The sequence below is a fragment of the Oncorhynchus masou genome, chromosome 18, assembly GCF_036934945.1.
Source record: "Oncorhynchus masou masou isolate Uvic2021 chromosome 18, UVic_Omas_1.1, whole genome shotgun sequence".
Lineage (NCBI taxonomy): Eukaryota > Metazoa > Chordata > Actinopteri > Salmoniformes > Salmonidae > Oncorhynchus > Oncorhynchus masou.
Window position 1 is genome coordinate 17,554,632 of NC_088229.1, and position 19,627 is coordinate 17,574,258.

General features: G+C 43.8%; 2 protein-coding genes across 10 annotated transcripts; one reads left to right on the forward strand and one right to left on the reverse strand.

The window, feature by feature from the left end:
- Nucleotides 1-394: 394 nt before the first annotated feature.
- Nucleotides 395-14,093, reverse strand: LOC135504115 (polynucleotide 5'-hydroxyl-kinase NOL9-like). 7 transcript variants are annotated; one of them, XR_010450077.1, is made up of 10 exons: nucleotides 14,010-14,093; nucleotides 11,922-11,987; nucleotides 10,138-10,234; nucleotides 9,940-10,037; nucleotides 8,081-9,732; nucleotides 4,236-4,487; nucleotides 3,902-4,016; nucleotides 3,524-3,683; nucleotides 2,967-3,093; nucleotides 395-2,658 (listed from the first exon to the last, which is right to left on the reverse strand). XR_010450077.1 is itself a non-coding variant. In XM_064922413.1 (4 exons), the coding sequence occupies exons 1-4, from the start codon at nucleotides 12,007-12,009 to the stop codon at nucleotides 9,695-9,697; spliced, it is 321 nt and encodes a 106-aa protein (XP_064778485.1). In that variant the 5' UTR covers nucleotides 12,010-12,038; the 3' UTR covers nucleotides 8,009-9,694. The 7 variants fall into 7 exon arrangements, 1 of the variants encoding a protein (XP_064778485.1); XR_010450078.1 differs by lacking the exon at nucleotides 14,010-14,093 and adding an exon at nucleotides 12,241-12,326; XR_010450076.1 differs by lacking the exon at nucleotides 14,010-14,093 and having other exon boundaries at nucleotides 8,081-8,253; nucleotides 9,636-9,732; nucleotides 11,922-12,038.
- LOC135504114 (telomere zinc finger-associated protein-like) lies at nucleotides 13,931-19,471 on the forward strand. Of its 3 annotated transcripts, none has more exons than XM_064922410.1 (11): nucleotides 13,931-14,052; nucleotides 14,474-15,297; nucleotides 15,517-15,842; nucleotides 16,040-16,157; nucleotides 16,621-16,713; nucleotides 17,051-17,137; nucleotides 17,279-17,433; nucleotides 17,565-17,701; nucleotides 17,965-18,129; nucleotides 18,626-18,714; nucleotides 18,851-19,471. In XM_064922410.1, the coding sequence occupies exons 2-11, from the start codon at nucleotides 14,533-14,535 to the stop codon at nucleotides 19,337-19,339; spliced, it is 2,424 nt and encodes an 807-aa protein (XP_064778482.1). In that variant the 5' UTR covers nucleotides 13,931-14,052; nucleotides 14,474-14,532; the 3' UTR covers nucleotides 19,340-19,471. The 3 variants fall into 3 exon arrangements, with proteins under 3 accessions (XP_064778482.1, XP_064778483.1, XP_064778484.1); XM_064922411.1 differs by having other exon boundaries at nucleotides 15,580-15,842; XM_064922412.1 differs by having other exon boundaries at nucleotides 14,474-14,544; nucleotides 15,580-15,842.
- Nucleotides 19,472-19,627: the final 156 nt, after the last annotated feature.

Genomic DNA, 19,627 nt, shown 5'->3' on the forward strand with positions numbered 1-19,627 from the left:
TCTTATTGTTGTATTGTCAAGAAGGAACCTGCAAGTATGCATTTAGTTTGGACGGTGCATACCATGTGTCCTGTACATACGACTAATAAAACTTGAAACATGTCCGCGCAGACAACAAAATGTGTGCGTTCGTCATGATGCTACGAAACTGTGTCCATCCATACACACAATAGTCTTGTGCAGCAGCCTATATAATCTTATTTACTATACAACTAACTGTACGAGCTCGGCTTGATAAACTTGAAATTTAAACCTGAACAACACTGCCCTCTTCAGGGCACCAAAAGGCAACAAACCTCGTATATACTCCTTTACTATATGAACCACTCTGGTATGAATTTATGAGGTTACTTAAAATGCCTTCTTCAGGACAAGAAAATATCTTACACCTAGGAAACAAAAGACCTGAAATTGTTTTTTATTTAGTTCTATTTCCAACTTCTGATGAAACTGGAGCCTTAAGAGAAAGCAAGGGAAAGAGAGAAAAACATGGAGAGAATAGAGTATTGGTAACAATCCTTCCCTGGAATTCTTAATGTGGTTGTAAGTCTCATTTCAATTCTGCAAGATGGACTGATCTCCATCGCACAATTCATAAATCAATGACATAGTTCACATTTTGTTACAAGGTCAGATTACTAAATAGGTAAATCAATGTGCAGTAATCCAGTACTCTAAGAAATAAATGCAACATAGAGATGTTTATTGAAACATCAACAGACATTACTTGCTTTAAAAAAGAAACGTGGATGGAATACTGTCTAACAATCCGCAGTGCACTACTATTCAGTGATTTTTTTTTTTATTGACCAAAAACAAAATATATACCAGAAACTGGACCTGGACGCATTGCTGTGTAGAGCTTATATTTATTGCTCTGGAATATATCAATAGGTGCTATACAATAGCTCTAGAGATGGATTGTAGAGCAAGTTACAAACCCTGGAATGTGGTGTCCAAACTTTTGACATGTACTATATAGTCTGGCATTCTCTGATTTTATGTAGCATCAAAAGATACCATGTTTGTATGCGACTTTATTAACTTAAGGATATATTTATTTTTTGATCGTTTGCAAACTGACATGTGACACGTATTAATGCCAAAATAACATGCGAAACAGGCATATATATATATATCCTTGCCCACAAGGTGAGTCCAAAAACGTATTGTATGCTGCTGCATAAGTTATGTAATATGCCAGGGAGATATGTATACTGTAGCGAAGAAAGTAATACTAAGTGTATGTTGTGTAGTAAGCTGTTAGTAGTGCATGTGCTTCTCCCAAATAATGTGTTCCCTTTCCCCCGTCATAACTTAGCCTACTGTTCTGACTTGGAGGTGCACATGTAGCCTATAGCCTGTTTTAGAGAAATGTAATCATCAAATATTGTAAGAGCTTTCATTGTCTGCTTAAATGTCCCCTATATTTATCCTACGGTTCTGACTTGGAGTACAGGGAGAATATGGTAAGAAAGGCCCATGTTCTGAATTCTGACTCTGTACATTTCAAAAGAGCTGAACAAATAGTTATATTGACTATGTCCATCCTAGCTCGCTCATTAATGTCAATTGAAATTACGGATTGCCTCTTTCAGCTCGTCGTCTTCTTATGCCATAGTTGGTACATCTCAAATGTCAGTAGAAACCACATCAGCTATGTTTTTCTGCTTTGCTCCCAGACAAGGCTCTGCTGATAACCAAAAGAAAGCTCTTTATGTAGGTCCTAAAAGTTTGTGGGCACCATTTGTCACCGTTGTAATGCAATTAATGTATTGTTTAGTGTAGTGGATTTGCTGGTATGCATCTAAAAACATTTTTCAGAGTTTGCCCCATCAAGATTTATCTGCAAAAATCACCACTGATCATCACGCACAGCCCAGCCTCTATATCCACAATAAGTCAGTTTGTCGCCAATTGGATGGAAACCTACCTGTGTCCAAAATGGCACCATATTCCCTATATGGTGCACTAGATCATATGGTGCTATTTCAGATGCAGACATGTAACTGCATGTCTAGATATTGTCCATGTGATAGAAACACTTTGAAACAGTCATCCTGAACTAATGAATATCACTGGCCAATCCAATTCTGGTGATTGAAGACCAAGGTCAACCCAATTGACCCATACAAGGAGGTGGCCATCATAGCTATGGCAGTCTTGAGAAGAGTGATCTGGAACATATTTTTATTTTATTTCACTAGGCAAGTCAGTTAAGAAGAAATTCTTATTTTCAATGACAGTGGGTTAACTGCCTGTTCAGGGGCAGAACGACAGATTTGTACCTTGTCAGCTCGGGGATTCGAACTTGCAATCTTTCGGGTACTAGTCCAACGCTCTAACCACTAGGCTACCCTGCCGCCTTAAGTCACTCATGGCAACTCCACAGTCCTATCTCCGGAACTTTATGTTCTGTAAATTCAACGGCCTTGACTCTGGCCTTGGTGTTTGAAGTCAGTAAACAAGGAAGGTAAAAAATATTCAGATTTCAGATTTCTTGTGTGAAACCATAGTCTCTTCTCACAAAAACAATCACTTTGCGTTATTCATCTGGTCAGATCTTGCAAGCCCCTTGAAGACGTGAATCTTCCCAGCCCCGGTTAGATCAAAGTTGTAGTCTATTGTGACATAGGGAGGCTCTCCCACAATTCCTGTCTGTAACAGAAAGAGGATGTGGACTAAGATAAAGCAAGAATATGTAGCAAGAATGAGTGACTGAACCAAAATAACCTGATAGCTAAAAGCTGACACCGATGGAGAGGAACAGGACAGGCCTGCAATATTTGAATGGTTGGGTTTGGCAGTTGTGATTTTTCAGTTTTTCATGCATATATTTAATAATAATTTATATTTGAGTGTCAGTCAAACAAAGACATCTTACAGATGATTGAGGAGCGGAGAGTACGACACTACATGCAGTGTTTAGATTACTTAGTGTTTGGGATGTATCCTTTTGTCTTTACCTGTCCTGTGAGGAGGATGTTGGGCAGTGTGACAGCACCCAGCAGAAGACCGTTGACCTGACGGAGGACTGAGGGAGCTACAGGTGTACAGGCCACGTGCCATGTCCACACCCCCAAAGGACACCTGCTGAGAACAGAGGGAGATCTTCAATTGCATACTCCTCGCCTCCTCCTCAAAACCCATTGGACATGGGGAGTATGCAATTAAGATTCTCCCAGAAAGAAATGCAATTTATTAGATTACCCACACCTTAGAGCTTTGTTATCACTCCATCACACCATCAATTCGAAGAGTTATTCATCCATGATGGGGAGATGCCGAACTTTATTACTGTTCTCGGCTAGATAGATGACAGTTGTCCACACAGAATAGTGACAGACTAGCATGTCAGAGGAGGCTGGTGGGAGAAGTTATAGGAGGATGGGCTCATTGTAATGGCTGGAATGGAATAAAACAATTCCATTTCAGCCATTACAATGAGCCAGTCCTATGGCTCCTCCCACCAGCTTCCTTTTTAACATGTGTATGGGTAATGGGCATAGACCTATATACATACCATATCCCACGCAGGGACAGACAGGGGTTTGAGAGAGTAGAACTGGGCCTCCCCTGCCTGATACCTTCTCATTCAGAAAGCACAGCCTCACCACTGGCATTGGCAGCGTAGAGCACATGAGCTGGTGCTACCTCACAGTTCATCACACCCACCGCCACTGCTGAATGGGGAACCAGCACAGAGAGGACAAGGGAGGGACGTAGTGGAATTAGTATATTCTAAAAGGTAAAAAATATTACAGACTTGAATCCTATGCTTACACAGACATTAATAAAAACTGATTTGACACGAGCAGGCCGGCAGAACCCGGCACTTATCAATGACATCAGCACTAGAGTGAGGCTACATTCTTCTCTAAAAGTTAATATTATTTCTTACCTGGTAGGGGGTGAAGCCGTGCAGGGGTCTGACGGAGTCTGGTTCAGGGGACTGCAGCTGGCTGAAGTAGCCCAGCAGAGCCAGGTCACCCTGCTCATTGCTACACTGGTGTCTCCTGTGGAAGAAAAACACACACCAGAGGTGGGGTGGGGGGGGGGGGGGGGCAGAGGGGTGAACTCAGAGAAGTAGGGCAAGAAAATCTCTGACAAAGCACTTATACATCAGCTTAATGAACAAGTGATACTGGCAAGTGCAGAGTATCTTCCTTCAGCAGAAAAATTAATATCCATATCCATGGCAACCAAGAAAGCTGTTGTCTTGTTGGGACTCTTACATTTCGCTCGGGCGCCCCACTCCTTCAAACTCTGGGTGAATACTGAATAGAGTATCTCCACTGGAGAGGATGGGATTCAGAGTAGTCCTCCCCCAGGGCTGACTGGGCAGGAGGGTGTGTGCCAGCCATGTGATGACCTCAGGAACTCAGGGGTGAGTTGGGGGCACATGACTTTATCCCCACTACTGAGCTGCACCATGTGAGAGACGGAGCAGAGGCAAATGATGTCCACCAGCAACTGAAAGCCAAAACCTGAAGAGGCAGACACATGTCAACAGGTCAGTATGAAGAATTCAACAACAAAAAAGTATTAATTACTACGCATTATTTATTTGTTGACATGTGTGCATGCTTTCCCTCCTTTTTGAGGATTGGGTGAAACATGAGCATGGCAGCTTGGGACAAATGTAGCGTTTTTTTCCCCCAGGTTGCCAAGAATATGGCGTTACTGACCTTTGACCCAGCCCATTGTGTTGATGACTATGGGCATCTCTCTGTTATACAAGCGCCACATGGAGTTGAGACTCCAGATAGCGGTCCAGGTCTGTTTCACAGGACAACTGGCCATAGAATCAAATCAAACTTTATATGTCACATGCGCCGAATACAAGTGTAGACCTTACCGTGAAATGCTTACTTACAAACCCTTAACCAACAGTGCAGTTCAAGAGTTAAGAAAATGGTGAGGATATATTTACCAAATAGACTCAAGTAAAAAATAAAATATTAACACAAGAATAATGAGGCTATATACAGGGGGTACCGGGGGGGTTATTAATTGTTTGGCAGTCATATCATGGGGGTAAGCTGTTGAGGAGCCTTTTGGTCCAAGACTTGGCGCTCCGGTACCATTTGCCGTGCGGTAGCAGAGACAACAGTCTAACCCGGGTGACTGGAGTCTCTGACAATTTCATGCACTTTCCTCTGACACCGCCTATTATATTTATATGTGTGGAACTGCTATGCTTTATCTTGGCCAGGTCGCAGTTGCAAATGAGAACTTGTTCTCAACTAGCTTACCTGGTTAAATAAAGGTTAAATATAATAAAATATAGGTCCTGGTTGGCAGGAAGTTTGGCTCCAGTGATGTACTGGACCGTACGCACTACCCTCTGTAGCGCCTAACGGTCAGATGCCGAGCAGACTCCATACCAGGTGGTGATGCAACCAGTTAGGATGCTCTCGATGGTGCAGCTGTAGAACCATTTGAGGATCTGGGGACCAATGCCAAATCTTTTCAGTCTCCTGAGGTGGAAAAGGTTTTGTCGTGCCTTCTGTCTTGGTGTGTTTGGACCATGATAGTTCGTTGGCAATGTGGACACGAAGGAACTTGAAACTCTCAACCCGCTCCACTACAGCCCATGTTAATGGGAGCCTATTCGGCATGCCTTTTCCTGAAGTCCAAGATCAGCTACTTTGTCTTGCTCACATTGAGGGAGAGGATGTTGTCCTGGCACCACACTGCCAGTTCTCTGACCTCTTCCCTATTGACTGGCTCATCGTTGTCGTCTGAAAACTTAATGATGGTGTTGGAATCGTGTTTGGCCACGCAGTTGTGGGTGAACAGGGAGTACAGGAGGGGACTAAGTACACATCCCTGAAGGGCCCCAGTGTTAAGGATCAGAGTTTCAGACGTGTTGTTGCCTACCCTTACCACCTGAGGGCGGCCCGTCAGGAAGTCCAGGATCCTGTTGCAGAGGGAGGTGTTTAGTCCCAGAGTCCTTAGCTTAGTGATGAGCTTTGAGGGCACTATGCGTGTTGAACGCTGAGCTGTAGTCAATGAACAGCAATCTCACATCGGTGTTCCTTTTGTCCAGGTGGGAAAGGGCAGTGTGGAGTGCGATTGAGATTGCATCGTCTGTGGATCTGTTGGGGCGGTATACGAATTGGATGCTATTGATGTGAGCCATGACCAGCCTTTCAAAGCACTTCATGGCTACCGACCTGAGTGCTACGGGCGGTAATCATTTAGGCAGGTTACCTTCGCTTCCTTGGGCACAGGAACTATGGTGGTCTGCTTGAAACATGTTGCTATTACAGACTTGGTCAGGGAGAGGTTGAAAATGTCAGTGAAGACACTTGACAGTTGGTCCGCGCATGCTTTGAGTACACGTCCTGGTAATCCATCTGGCCCAGCGGCTTTGTGAATCTTGACCCGTTTAAAGGTTTTGTTCACATCGGCTACCGAGAGTGTTATCACACAGTCATCCAGTACAGCTGGTGCTCTCATGCATGCTTCAGTGTTGTTTGCCTCGAAGCAAGCATAAAAAGGCATTTAGCTCGTCTGGTAGGCTCGCTTCACTGGGCAGTTCGTGTCTGGGTTTCCCTTTGTAGTCCGTAATAGTTTTCAAGCCCTGCAACATCCGACAAGCGTCAGAGCCCGTGTAGTACGATTCAATCTTAAACCTGTATTGACACTTTGCTTGTTTGATGGTTCGTCGGAGGGCATAGCGGGATTTCTTATAAACATCCGGATTAGTCTCCCGCTGGTTGAAAGCGGCAGCTCTAGCCTTTAACTCGATGCGGATGTTGCCTGTAATCCATGACTTTTGGTTGGGATATGTACATACGGTAACTGTGGGGACAACGTTGACGATGCACTTATTGATGAAGCCAATGACTGAGGTGGTGTACTCCTCAATGCCATTGGATAAATACCGGAACATATTCCAGTCTGTGCTAGCAAAACAGTCCTGTAATGTACCATCCATGTCATCTGACCACTTCCATATTGGGCGAGTCACTGGTACTTCCTGCTTTAGTTTTTGCTTCTAAGCAGGAATCAGGAGGATAGAATTATGGTCAGATTTGCCAAGTAGAGGGGCGGGAGGGAGCTTTGTATGGATCTCTGTGTGTGGAGTAAAGGTGGTCTAGGATTTCTTTCCCTCTGGTTGCACAGGTAAAAATGTGGTAAAACTGATTTAAGTTCGCCTGCATTAGAGTCCCCACCCACTTGGAGCGCCGCTTCTGGGTGAGCATTTTCTTCTTTGCTTATGGCCTTATAGATTTGGTTGAGAGCGGTGTTAGTGCCAGCTTCGTTCTGTAGTGATAAATAGACGGCTACAAATAATATAGAGAACTCTTGGTAGATAGTGTGGTCTACAGCTTATCATAAGGACCTCTACCTCAGGCGAGCAAGACTTCTTTAATATTAGACATCGAGCACCAGCTGTTATTGCAAAATAGACCCCCGCCCTCCCCTTAACAGACGTAGCTTCTCTGTTCTGCCGGTGCATGGAAAATACCGCCAAGTCTATATTATCATCGTTCAGCCACGTCTCGGTAAAACAGAAGATATTACAGTTTTCAATGTCCTGTTGGATTCGAGGTAAACTTTGAACATTGTTATATGCATAAGCATAGTATATAAAGGAGTGGAAGATACTGGTTTTTATGTCAGAAGTTAATGGTTAATGTTCTCTGTAGAAAGACAGAGTGGCTGTGGAATATGCTGGGGGGACGGGAGGAAGTCACGGGAGTGCAATAGGTGATACTGGTGGAGAGCTTTGGATTAGACCTCAAAGGGGTTGTGGTCAGGTCACCTTAACGGTTTATTACTTTATCACTTCGTCTTCCTGTCGAACCATAAGATGTAAGGATTGGAGAGAAGGAGGAGTGCCTAAAGTGGAGTATATATACTTGTAATGGTGGAAACATGTCTTTGTCTGAATACAGCTGTGTCAACCCTTTGGGAAAAATGAAACTTGGTTAAGCATCTCTAGTGTCTGAGATATTTACTTTGAAACATTAGAATAGCAGGATAATCTTAATTGTAGGTCATCAATTTTATTTTCAATTTTCCAATGATTGAACATTAGCAAGAATGGATGGCAGTGGGAGTTTACCTGCTCGCCTACGGATTCTCAGAAGGCACCCCAATCCGCGGCCCCTTTTCCTGTGTCTTTTCTTCAAGCAAATTACGGGGATCTGTGCCTGTTCCAGTGAAAGCAGTATATCCTTCTCGTGGGACTCGTTAAAAGAAAAAGTCTCTTCCAGTCCACCATGAGTAATCGTGGTTCTGATGGCCAGAAGTTATTTTCGGTAATAACAGACAGTAGCAGCAACATTATGTACAAAATAAAAGTATTTACACAAAACGCAAAAAAAAAAAATAGCACAATTGGTTGGGAGTAGAGGTCGACCGATTAATCGGAATGGCCGATTAATTAGGGCCGATTTCAAGTTTTCATTACAAATCGGAAATCAGTATTTTTGGGCGCCGATTCATTTTAAAATTTGTTTTACCTTTATTTAGCTAGGCAAGTCAGCTAAGAACACATTCTTATTTTCAATGACGGCCTAGGAATGGTGGGTTAACTGCCTTCTTCAGGCCCAGAACGACAGATTTTCACCTTGTCAGCTCGGGGGATTCAATCTTGCAACCTTACAGTTAACTAGTCCAATGCAATAACGACCTGACTCGCTCTCGTTGCACTCCACAAGGAGACTGCCTGTTACGCAAATGCAGTAAGCCAAGATAAGTTGCTAGCTAGCATTAAACTTATCTTATAAAAAACAATCAATCATAATCAGTAGTTAACTACACATGGTTGATGATATTATCTAGTGTCCTGCGTTGCATATAATCTGCCTGAGCATACAAGTATCTAAGTATCTGACTGAGCGGTGATTAGGCAGAAGCAGGCACGTAAACATTCATTCAAACAGCACTTTCGTGCGTTACGCGTCAAGCATTGCGCTGTTTATGACTTCAAGCCTATCAACTCCCGAGATGAGGCTGGTGTAACCGAAGTGAAATGGCTAGCTAGTTAGTGCGCGCTAATAGCGTTTCAAACGTCACTCGCTCTGAGCATTCTAGTAGTTGTTCCCCTTGCTCTGCATGGGTAACGCTGCTTCGATGGTGGCTGTTGTCGTTGTGTTGCTGGTTCGAGCCCAGGGAGGAGCGAGGAGAGGGACGGAAGCTATACTGTTACACTAGCAATACTAAAGTGCCTAAAAGAACATCCAATAGTCAAAGGTTAATGAAATACAAATGGTATAGAGGGAAATAGTCCTATAATTCCTATAATAACTACAAACTATATTGAAGACTCGTGTTTAAAGGAACCACCAGCTTTCATATGTTCTCATGTTCTGAGCAAGGAACTGAAACGTTAGCTTTCTTACATAGCACATATTGCACTTTTACTTTCTTCTCCAACACTTTGTTTTTGCATTATTTAAACCAAATTGAACATGTTTCATTATTTACTTGAGGCTAAATTGATTTTAACTTAATATAATACATCAATAAAATAAGTGTTCATTCAGTATTGTTGTAATTGTCATTATTACAAATGTAAAAAAATAGTCCCCCAAAAAATTGGCCGATTAATCAGTATCGGCTTTTTTGGTCCTCCAATAATCGGTATCGGCGTTGAAAAATCATAATCGGTCGACCTCTAGTTGGGAGAATGTAAAACATCAGCCATGTTCTTCGGTGCCATCTTCTTAGAAGATCATGTGCTCTGGGGCCCACTGGTGTGTGATGGGGGACCTAGAAACCACAAGCCAGACAGACAGACAAGGGTTCATTAGGGTTAAATAAAGACCCCAAACATTTATAGGCTTGATTAAAATATTGCCTAAATGCAGGTAGTTCAAGTGTACTTTCCATTTGAGTAATGAATGCATTGGAAATTGTATTTACTGCACTAAAATGTATTGCACATGTGATTGTGATGGAAGGCAGTACAGTACATACCCAGCAGTGGCTCTCTAACAGTAGACAGGGAAAGACAACCTGAGGGAGTGAACTCTGTCTGGCCCAGGTCACACTCCAGGTATTCTACACTTGCAGTGCTGCGCAAGTGCACACACACACACACACGGTTATTGCTATGGGCATTGTATCACTGCAGAACCTTTCAACCAAACAAGCAAAGTAACAAACACTACTTACTGGTTTATTAAGGTACTGATGAAGTGACGGTTGAAGGTGGACTTCCCAACATTCTTAGCACCACATACTAGAATAACTGGAAAGCCATCTAGCTCCTCTGTAGATGGAAAATAACAATCAATAAGTAATCGAGTTAAAACATCTCAGTATCCCTCGTGGAATAAAACGTTGTGGCGAAATCTTGTACGGAGCCTTCACCGTGCACTGCCACTTTAAGAGTGCATCAGCAGTCAGGACTGAGGAACTAAAGATAGCTCTTCCGGCTCTGTGTGGGGCTCTCGGTTGGCGCGGCAGTTTTGACAGTGTGTGCAACTCTTTGCGAAAGTCGTGTTTGTTTTCAGTGTGCTTAGTTTGTAAAGTGTTGAAGTCAATCGACAGTTTTTACTGCCGGTGTTACTGCTCATGATCGTGTTTGGAATGTTTTGGGACCGCTCCTGTCATTGATCGCATGGATAAGTAGCAACTAGGGTTAAAAGGTTCGGAATCTTTCTGATAAATTTCAAGAATTTTTCAAAAAGTTAGCTTATAACAGTGAACCTTTTTTTGTGGGATACACAAGGCAATTCTAGGTCTTGTGGCATATTATTTTGGTTAAACTACCCCCAATTCAATAGAATTGCAACCCTCTGCATGCACAACTCATTCTTCAGGCACATGTGCAGTGCACTCTTCCATTACACGTACAGCTAATTCTCAAGATCTTGCACACTAATAAGATGCTATTGAGTCCACACTACTACACTGTTTGAGCCAAGGACTACATGCTTTCTGGTAAGTTTTGATTACAATGCTGGGTGGGGTAAATATATTTTATATGACATACATAATGTTTTGTTAATGAGTACATAGTAGCCTACAGCAAAGTGTGCTAAATCATTTCTAACTTGTTTACAATTTCTGCTAGTTAGTTTTTGCTACCATGTGGGTTTTAGCAAACTAAAACTGCTAACTAAGGAGTGTTAATTCACCTATCTCCATACATATTTCATTTTTTTTTAATCTTACAAATGAGTTGTTTAATGTAACTGCTTAACTATCTGTTTTTTTTACTCATTTATTTTCTAATCTTTACAGGAAAATGCCCATGGGCACTATCTGATGTGTGAAGACATTTCACTGCAGCCAATGTAGAAGGAAAAGCTGTGTACATTTGCAAATACTGTGCCAAATCATATGTGAAGAATGCCACAAAGATGCAGAATCATCCGGCCAAGTGCATCAAGTTCCCTCAGCGCTCACAACAAGCAACCTTTGACAAAAGTCCCTCTACTTCTATTCCAGGTGGAAATGATGAATCAGACACCTTATTGATAGCAACAGCTCATGGTCCTCCTGGAATCAGAAGTTGTTGTTTTTTACTCAATGGAGGAACCTAGTCAGAAATGCTGATGAATGTCTGGCTCAAGCTGTGTATGCAGCTGGTTCACCTCTGATGCTCTCAGGCTGTGTATTGGAAGAGATTTCTGAATGTTCTTTTCCTAGCATACACCCCTCAAACTAGACATGCTTTATTTTCTCATTTGCTGGATGCAGAGTTCAAGTAAAGGTCAAGCAAATCATAGAGAAATCAGACTGTATTGCAATCATGTCTGATGGGTGGTCGAATGTTCGTGGGCAAGGAATAATTAACTACATCATCTCCACCCCTCAAATATTATTCTCAAAAATCTTTATCTTTACCCCTCTCTAACAATACCACTACAACGGAACATGCTTGTCTATAGAAAAGGACTGAAGGGGACCTGTGTGTCATGCTAAGATAGCAGGGCTGTGTGCGTGTTTACCTGCACAAGCGTTAACAACGCTGCTGAGAGCCTCCCTGCAGATCTGTGACATCAACATGCCTCCGGCTGTTTTCCTCAGTGGGGTCATGCAAAAACAAATGTCACCTTTATTTAACCAGGTAGGCCAGTTGAGAACAAGTTCTCATTTACAATCGCGACCTGGCCAAGATAAAGCAAAGCAGTGTGACAAAAACAACAACACAGAGTTACACATAAACAAACTTACAGTCAATAACATAATAGAAGAGAAATCGGGTGGGCGTTGCTATGGTGACCAGTGAGCTCAGATAAGGCGAAAATGTACCTAGCAAAGACTTACAGATGACCTGGAGCCAGTGGGTTTGGCGACGAATATGTAGTGAGGGCCAGCCAACATGAGCATACACGTCGCAGTGGTGGGTAGTATATGGGGCTTTGGTGACAAAACGGATGGCCTTGTGATAGACTACATACAGTTTGCTGAGTAGAATGTTAGAGACTATTTTGTAAATGATGCCAGAGAGCGGTGTGTCCAGCAAGTCTGTGCTGTCTCAGATGTCTCTATCAATGAAATGTATTTATAAAGCCATTTTGACATCAGCATTTCTCACAGTAACTCTACAAATAAGAGGCAGGCAGCTTATGGCTGGGATTGTAGTTGCCACTGGAAAGACAAAAGTGTAGCCTAAAAGCCTGCGCACGTACCTAACTCTGTTGCATGACCATAGTCGTTTCTTTTAAAATAAAATATTTTAACTCACTCCAACATCCTCTGATATAAGAAGTACTAGGATACCCGTTCACACCCTGATCAGCAGAAGTTGGATACCAAGCAGTACATCTCCGTTGATTCTCAGAAAGATGCTAGACGGCCCCCTATAGCTAACAAATGCAAATCAGGTTGACACGTTGCTTTATTGTTAACTAACGTAACTGTTCCACCATGTGAAGCAGCCAGTCGCCATCTGATTAAAGTTACATTATTTGGCTAACCGACATCCCACCATAAACACCGGCGGCTACAGCGTTCGCTTCCAATTTAACTGCAAAACGAGCTTGCTATCTACCTCATATTAGTTAAGATACTTAAAATAGGGATCATTTGTGACAATAACCAGCAACTACACCGTCAAAACAAAAAATGTCGAGTCTCCGCTCATTACCACAGCCACAAAGTCATATTTATGACTAAACCCCGCTTATTTATCGTATTGAAATATAATCATAACCTTAACCACAGTGCTAATATTATGCCTAACCGTACCCGTAAGACCAAAAAGCTATTTTTAGTTTTCATACATTTTTACGGCCATTTTGACTTTGTTCCTGTGGTAACTAGGGATATTGCTAAAACATAATGAACCTTCAAGGAGTTCACGCATGCTCAGCTGTTCATGTAGGGCTCTGGCTATTTAATCCAATTTCAGAGTAAATGACACATTTACGAACGCTCAACACCCGTAGAATATGGCCGGTATCAGTAAACGTCGGCAAAAACGCATTTAAATGGTTGCCAGCAGCATAGTTACAGACACCAGCGCTCTGGATAACATGAAAACAGCCCTAGCCACCGCTAGGGCGAGTAAAGTAAAATGATCAGAGTGAAGTGTTCTCTAATTTGTGTCTGGAAGTAGCTAGCTTGGGTGCTTGACTGCTGTTGTGTGGTCAGAACGCTCGAATCAACTCTACTCCTCAGCCAGCGTCCAGTGTACGCTCCGAGAGCGAAACGCTCTGAATTTACGAAAGGAAAATCTGACAACGGTCTGAATTTACGAACGTCCTGAGCGTACTCTAAGTGCACTCCATATTGAATTTACGAACACACCCGTAGCTAGCTGCTTGTGGAGTAGACAGACAGCTGACCATCCATCCACAAAACTGAACATAAACTCGAATGCAATTCTGTAGCTATACGATCGTATAATTTAAACGTGATGTTTACATGCTAAATTACACACTATTTCAATTCAATTTCACAGCACGGCGCTAGCCTAAACGTCACATCCGGTCTCAACCGCCTGGCCCGGACTAAAAAGAAAGCAATTCATGTACCTGAGACGTTAGTCAATATAACTTTTTATAAATTATATTATATTCACTGCACCATACCGACAACTGACAGCAGTGATACGAATGTCAGGATCCTGCAAAGGTGAGGGTGACTCGCATCTCTGTTTCTGCTGGACAGATGAGTTTAGGGAGCGTCTGTATAATGTCTGAAACGTCGAGGTGCGTAGCTAGCTAGGGGTATAGGCCTAACGTTAGCTAATAATGTCTTTTAAGTATTACATTTGTCTGTGTCTAATCTTCAGCAAATTCTATTTATTTTACTATTCAATTATCTCATATCTTGGTATATTTGAAACTGCTCAATCCCTTGTGCAAATGTCCCATAAAGTGAATATCTAGCTAATACTGCACTTCATCTGAGGTCTGGACTAATTTATACATTATGAATTGCTGATGATGCTATTGCATTTTCAAGAATGCTAATAGCGTAATGATATTAATATAAAATAAACCTATTTTCTATCAGTTTTTGTGAATTTTCATCTGTTTTATGACCCTTTCAGTTGCATAACACTGAATCCAGTGTCCCTTGCAAGCAGCAATCTATTGTCAAGGGTGAGAAATGCATACAAAGGTGAGTAGCAACCATGCCCAACAGGTTTTGTCCTTTCTGAATGAGCAGAGGAGTCTCAGCTCGTTCTGTGATGCCAAACTGACTGTAGGAGGTGGTGGGAGGGTGTACAATGCCCATCGCAATATCCTGGCCTGTTTCAGTGGGCGGTTTCAGGAGTCCGAGCCAACCACCACCATGGTTAAGGAGGTCTCCCTCCCAGAGGAGTTCCCCACTGACGGCCTGGAACTGCTTCTAGACTTTTTCTATACCGGGGAGTTAAACCTTGACTCTCTGAATCTGGAGAATGTGCGACAGGCTGCAGACAGCCTATGTGTACCAGATGTGCTCGCACTTTGTCAGCAGTTTGCCACAGAAGGGACAGTTTCTCCAGAAGGACTGCAGTCTGCATGTCTTCTGAGCCATCATTTTCAGCCAATCTCAGCTGTAACTTATGTAGGAACCAAGGCCACCCTAAAAAGAGGGAGGCCCCCTAAAAAAAGGGGGAGGCCCAAAAAATCCCAAACCCCTAGTAGCGGCACAAGTAAGAAGGATTGTCTGGAAGCTACCGCCACCACAACTGCCATCACAACTCGCTCTGGGAGTAGGGTGAAGGCCTCCAGAAGACCGTTTGGAGAGGGCCCCGGTGTGCGTCTCCTGCCCCATGTGGGGACCACTAGCAGGGGGACTCCACCACTAGTTATTAGCCTAAAGGATAGGAGTGATGGGGCTGAGGAGGAGGGACAACGCCTCCCTCAGCCTACAGATACAACAGAGGTAGGCTACAATATGTTACCTTATCCTAAAGTGTTAATGTAAGATTGTGTGGCCTTCCACACAATGTGCCTACAGATTTATAGGTTTTATACTAGAACTATACAGTTGGCAATATGATGCATCAAATATTGTCTCCCAGTTGCAGGTGGATGGCCAGAAGATGTGATGAATGACCGTAGAGATGATGATGATGATTCATTGTATTTGATTATTTGACAGGTAACAGATGTGTTCGGCAACCTTGTATCAGATTTGAGCTACAAAGCTAATTCTCATCTGCAGCCTCTTGATGAAGAAGACTATGATGATGATGATGGTGGTGGTGATTTGGTGGAGGGGGTAGCTGAGGATACTGATGAAGAGTATGTGCCCCATGCCCTGCTGCCTACCTCCTCCAGTCCCAAAGGCAGACGTAAAGGACCAACCAAAGCTGTCAATAAAGAGAACGGTGAACGGGCAGCCAAGGGGTCTACAAAGGGCTCTGTTCAGTGCCCCACCTGCAATAAGACCTTCCTCAGCAAGTATTACCTCAAAGTACACAACAGGTATATACATAACTGCTATCATATTGTATTGACTTTGCCAATCACCATGTCTATATTAAACCACCTTTGTCTTTACAGGTGAGTCCTATTTAGATAACTTATATTTAGCAAGAGAGACCTGAATAATGAAAAATACCGGTATTATTGAATGACTAGTGTGAATAGTGTGTGGTTTCTGTTCTCCCTGTGTTCCTCAGGTGTCATACAGGTGATAAGCCCTTTCCATGCTCTAAGTGTGGAAGGAGGTACTACAGGAAGGAGAATCTGATGGACCACCAGGCCAGAAACTGCAACTGTTGTGAAAGAATAAAAGTGGTGAGTGACCAGCAGGACCAAGGCCTTGTTTACTAGGCATCAATAGGAAGGAAACTGAGCCTAAAGGGCAGGGACTACCTTGACATGTCCAATAAGTAAGTTGCCTTGCAAAAGCTTTGGCTAATGCACGCTGGGAAGGCTTATGTGGCAGGAGCCGATCTCCTGTTGGTGTAGCCTGAGGCAGCTTGATGCACAGGTATACCTCCTGGACCGGACGCTAGTCTACCGCAGGGCCTTACCCCCAATCTCCTTAATGCTAAGTGCCAAGCGGAGACTCGTTTGGTCCCATTTTTACAGTCTTTGGTATGACTTGGCCAGGGATTGAACTCCCAACCTTCCAATCTCAGGATGGACATTCTAACCCTAAGGCCACTGACTTGTCCAATAAGAAATACCATAAATGATACAATGCTTTAGGTTTTCCCTCATGTACTGTATGTGTGTATTCTTGTTTTTACTACAGGTACACAACTGCCTTCAATGCCACATGTCATTTGACAGATTGGGGGATCTACGTCTGCACACAGTCTCCCATACAGGGGAAATGCCCAATAAGGTCCAGTACCTAACACCATTTTTTTTTTATTGAACCTTTTATTTAACTTGACATGTCAGTTAAGAACCAATTGTTATTTACAATGACAGCCTACCGGGGAACAGTGGGGTTAACTGCCTTGTTTAGGGGCAGAATAACAGACTTTTACCTTGTCAGCTTGGGGATTCGATCCAGCAACCTTTCAGTTACTGGCCCAACATTCTAACCACTAGGCTACCTGCCGCCCGATACACAGTACTGTGAACATGTCATTAATTGACATTGTAAGACTTATCTCTCTGGTGTGTTTTGTATCAAACTCATATTGAGTCATCGCTTGATCTTGTATCTATTTCAGTGTACATCATGCTCGGAACAGTTCATGCATAAAAAAGATTTAAGAAGTCACGAAATCAAAATCCACGGTGCACCCAAACCACATGCAGTAAGTCTCTCTCTCTCCTTTGTGTTAATTGTTCTGTTTTTTCATATATTCAATCCTTTATTCCTTCTGCATTATTGTCAATATTTATGACTGCTTTCTTGCTGATCACCTTCTAACCTGTGATAATACTTTTTCCCACAGTGCTCTCTGTGCAGCAAAGCATACCTGTCTAAAACAGAGCTGCGTCTGCATGAGGCGTCCAAGCATCGCGGCGAGAAGCTCTTTGTGTGTGAGGAGTGTGACCATCGAGCCTCCAGCCGACACGGCCTGCAGATGCATATCAAAGCCATTCACAGGTGGGGCTGAGACTGGCCATGGTAGTGGAAGAGGGGTTTGTTACCATGGGGGAGCTAGACTGTTTGACTCAGCCTTACTGTCGTGTGACGTGTTAAATAATGTGACGTCCCAGTTTGTCTTAATTTCTCAGAAACGAGCGTCCATTTGTGTGTGAGTACTGCAACCGTGCGTTCACCCAGAAGGCTAACCTTAACATGCACTTGCGGGTTCACACTGGAGAGAAGCCCCATCAGTGCCACCTCTGTGGGAAGACCTTCCGGACACAAGGTAACAACTTCCTCTTGCCCGCCATCCTCTCACTAGGCCCTGTAGATGGCAGAGGAGGACAAACCCGTTTCCAACAACAAACATAGCTGCTCAGATCATATGTTATGATTTAGTCTCATAGTAATCGTTTAGATAAACCGGTTCTGTCTCACAGACAAACACAAACTCTCACGTTAACATCCAGTGTGCTTTCACATGGTCTATTCCAATGCTCAACATTGTGCTTGTGCCAATGCTTATGTCTGTTCATTGTGTGATTTCAGCCAGTCTTGACAAGCACCACCGAACCCACACAGGAGAGCGACCTTACAGCTGTGAGTTCTGTAACCAGCGCTTCACAGAGAAGGGACCAATGCTCCGCCATGTTGCCAGCAAGCACCAGGAGGACCGCCCTCACTGTTGCAAGATATGTGGCAAGACCTTCAAGGGTGAGAATGGCCACATGAGATCGTGGCACCACAGTTAAAATATATTTCTTTCCTGTCATGTTGACTTTACACAAAGCTTTGTAGTACTAAGTTCTTTGCCTAAAACAGGCTTGAGATTATTTATTTTCTATTTTATTTAACTAGGCAAGTCAGTTAAGAACAAATTCTTATTTACAATGATGGCCTACCCCGGCCAAACCCTAACCCAGACGACGCTGGGCCAATTGTGCATCGCCTATGGGACTCGCAATCAAGGCCGGTTGTGATACAGCCTGGAATCGAACCAGGGTCTGTAGTGATGTCTCTAACACTAAGATGCCGTGCCTGAGACCATTGCACCACTCGGGAGTCATTATCATTAGCGCTATAAAGTGTTTGGGAATCTCACACCTAATGAGTAGATTGCTTCCAGAAGTGATTCCATCCCGACTTCAGTTGAACAAAACAAGTTTGCCATATGTTTTCTTATTGTATTGTTTACTCCGCTATCCGCCAGCCGTCGAGCAGCTCCATGTCCATGTGCGTCGCCATCAGGGCATGAGGAATTTTGAGTGCGAAAAGTGTGGCTACAAGTTTACCAGACAGGTAGGCCATGCAATTCCAGTGTGCTAGCTTGGTTCTTCACATTTCATGCATGCCTACTGCTCACCCAGCCACTGAGGGGATCATTACATTTTGTATTCAATTGATATGAACGCTGAAGTCTCCTCTTTTTCTCCAGGCTCATTTACGGCGTCATGTTCAGGTCCACACCCGTACAGAGAACTACAATCCACGGGAGAGAAAGCTACGGAACCTGATAGTAAAGGACGTGGGGTTGCAGGATGAGACTAGCCCCTCACAGATACCACCCACTGAGAAGGAGACACCCGAGGGGCCAGCGCCTGTCTCTGGACCTATACCTGGACCTGGAACTGTACTAGGAGCCAGTGACATCCTCAGGGTGGTGATCCAGCCCCTTACGGAGGAGGTGGTGTCCAGCCAAGGGCAGATGGATGTGGGCTTTAACCAGGACCAAGTGGGCTTTACCCAGGTTGGGGTGGCACAGGGACATGGCCAGGTGGATGTGATGTCCATCAGCCAGGGTTTGGGTGTGGCGGGACATAGCTTCAATGTGACAGATGTGATGGAGCAGACTCTACTGGTCGCAGATTACCCCATCCCTGAGACCACTGGAGCTGGAGGACATACAGGAGGATCCTCCTGCTAAGAGCAAGGCCTGAGGACTAAGAGCAAGGCCTGAGGACTAAGAGCAAGGCCTGAGGACTAAGAGCAAGGCCTGAGGACTAAGAGCGAGGCCTGAGGACTAAGAGCGAGGCCTGAGGACTAAGAGCGAGGCCTGAGGACTCCCTGAGGACTCCTGAGGACTAAGAGCGAGGCCTGAGGACTAAGACCTGGTGACTAAGAGCGAGGCCTGGTGACAAGCGAGGCCTGAGGACTAAGAGCGAGGCCTGAGGACTAAGAGCGAGGCCTGAGGACTAAGAGCGAGGCCTGGTGA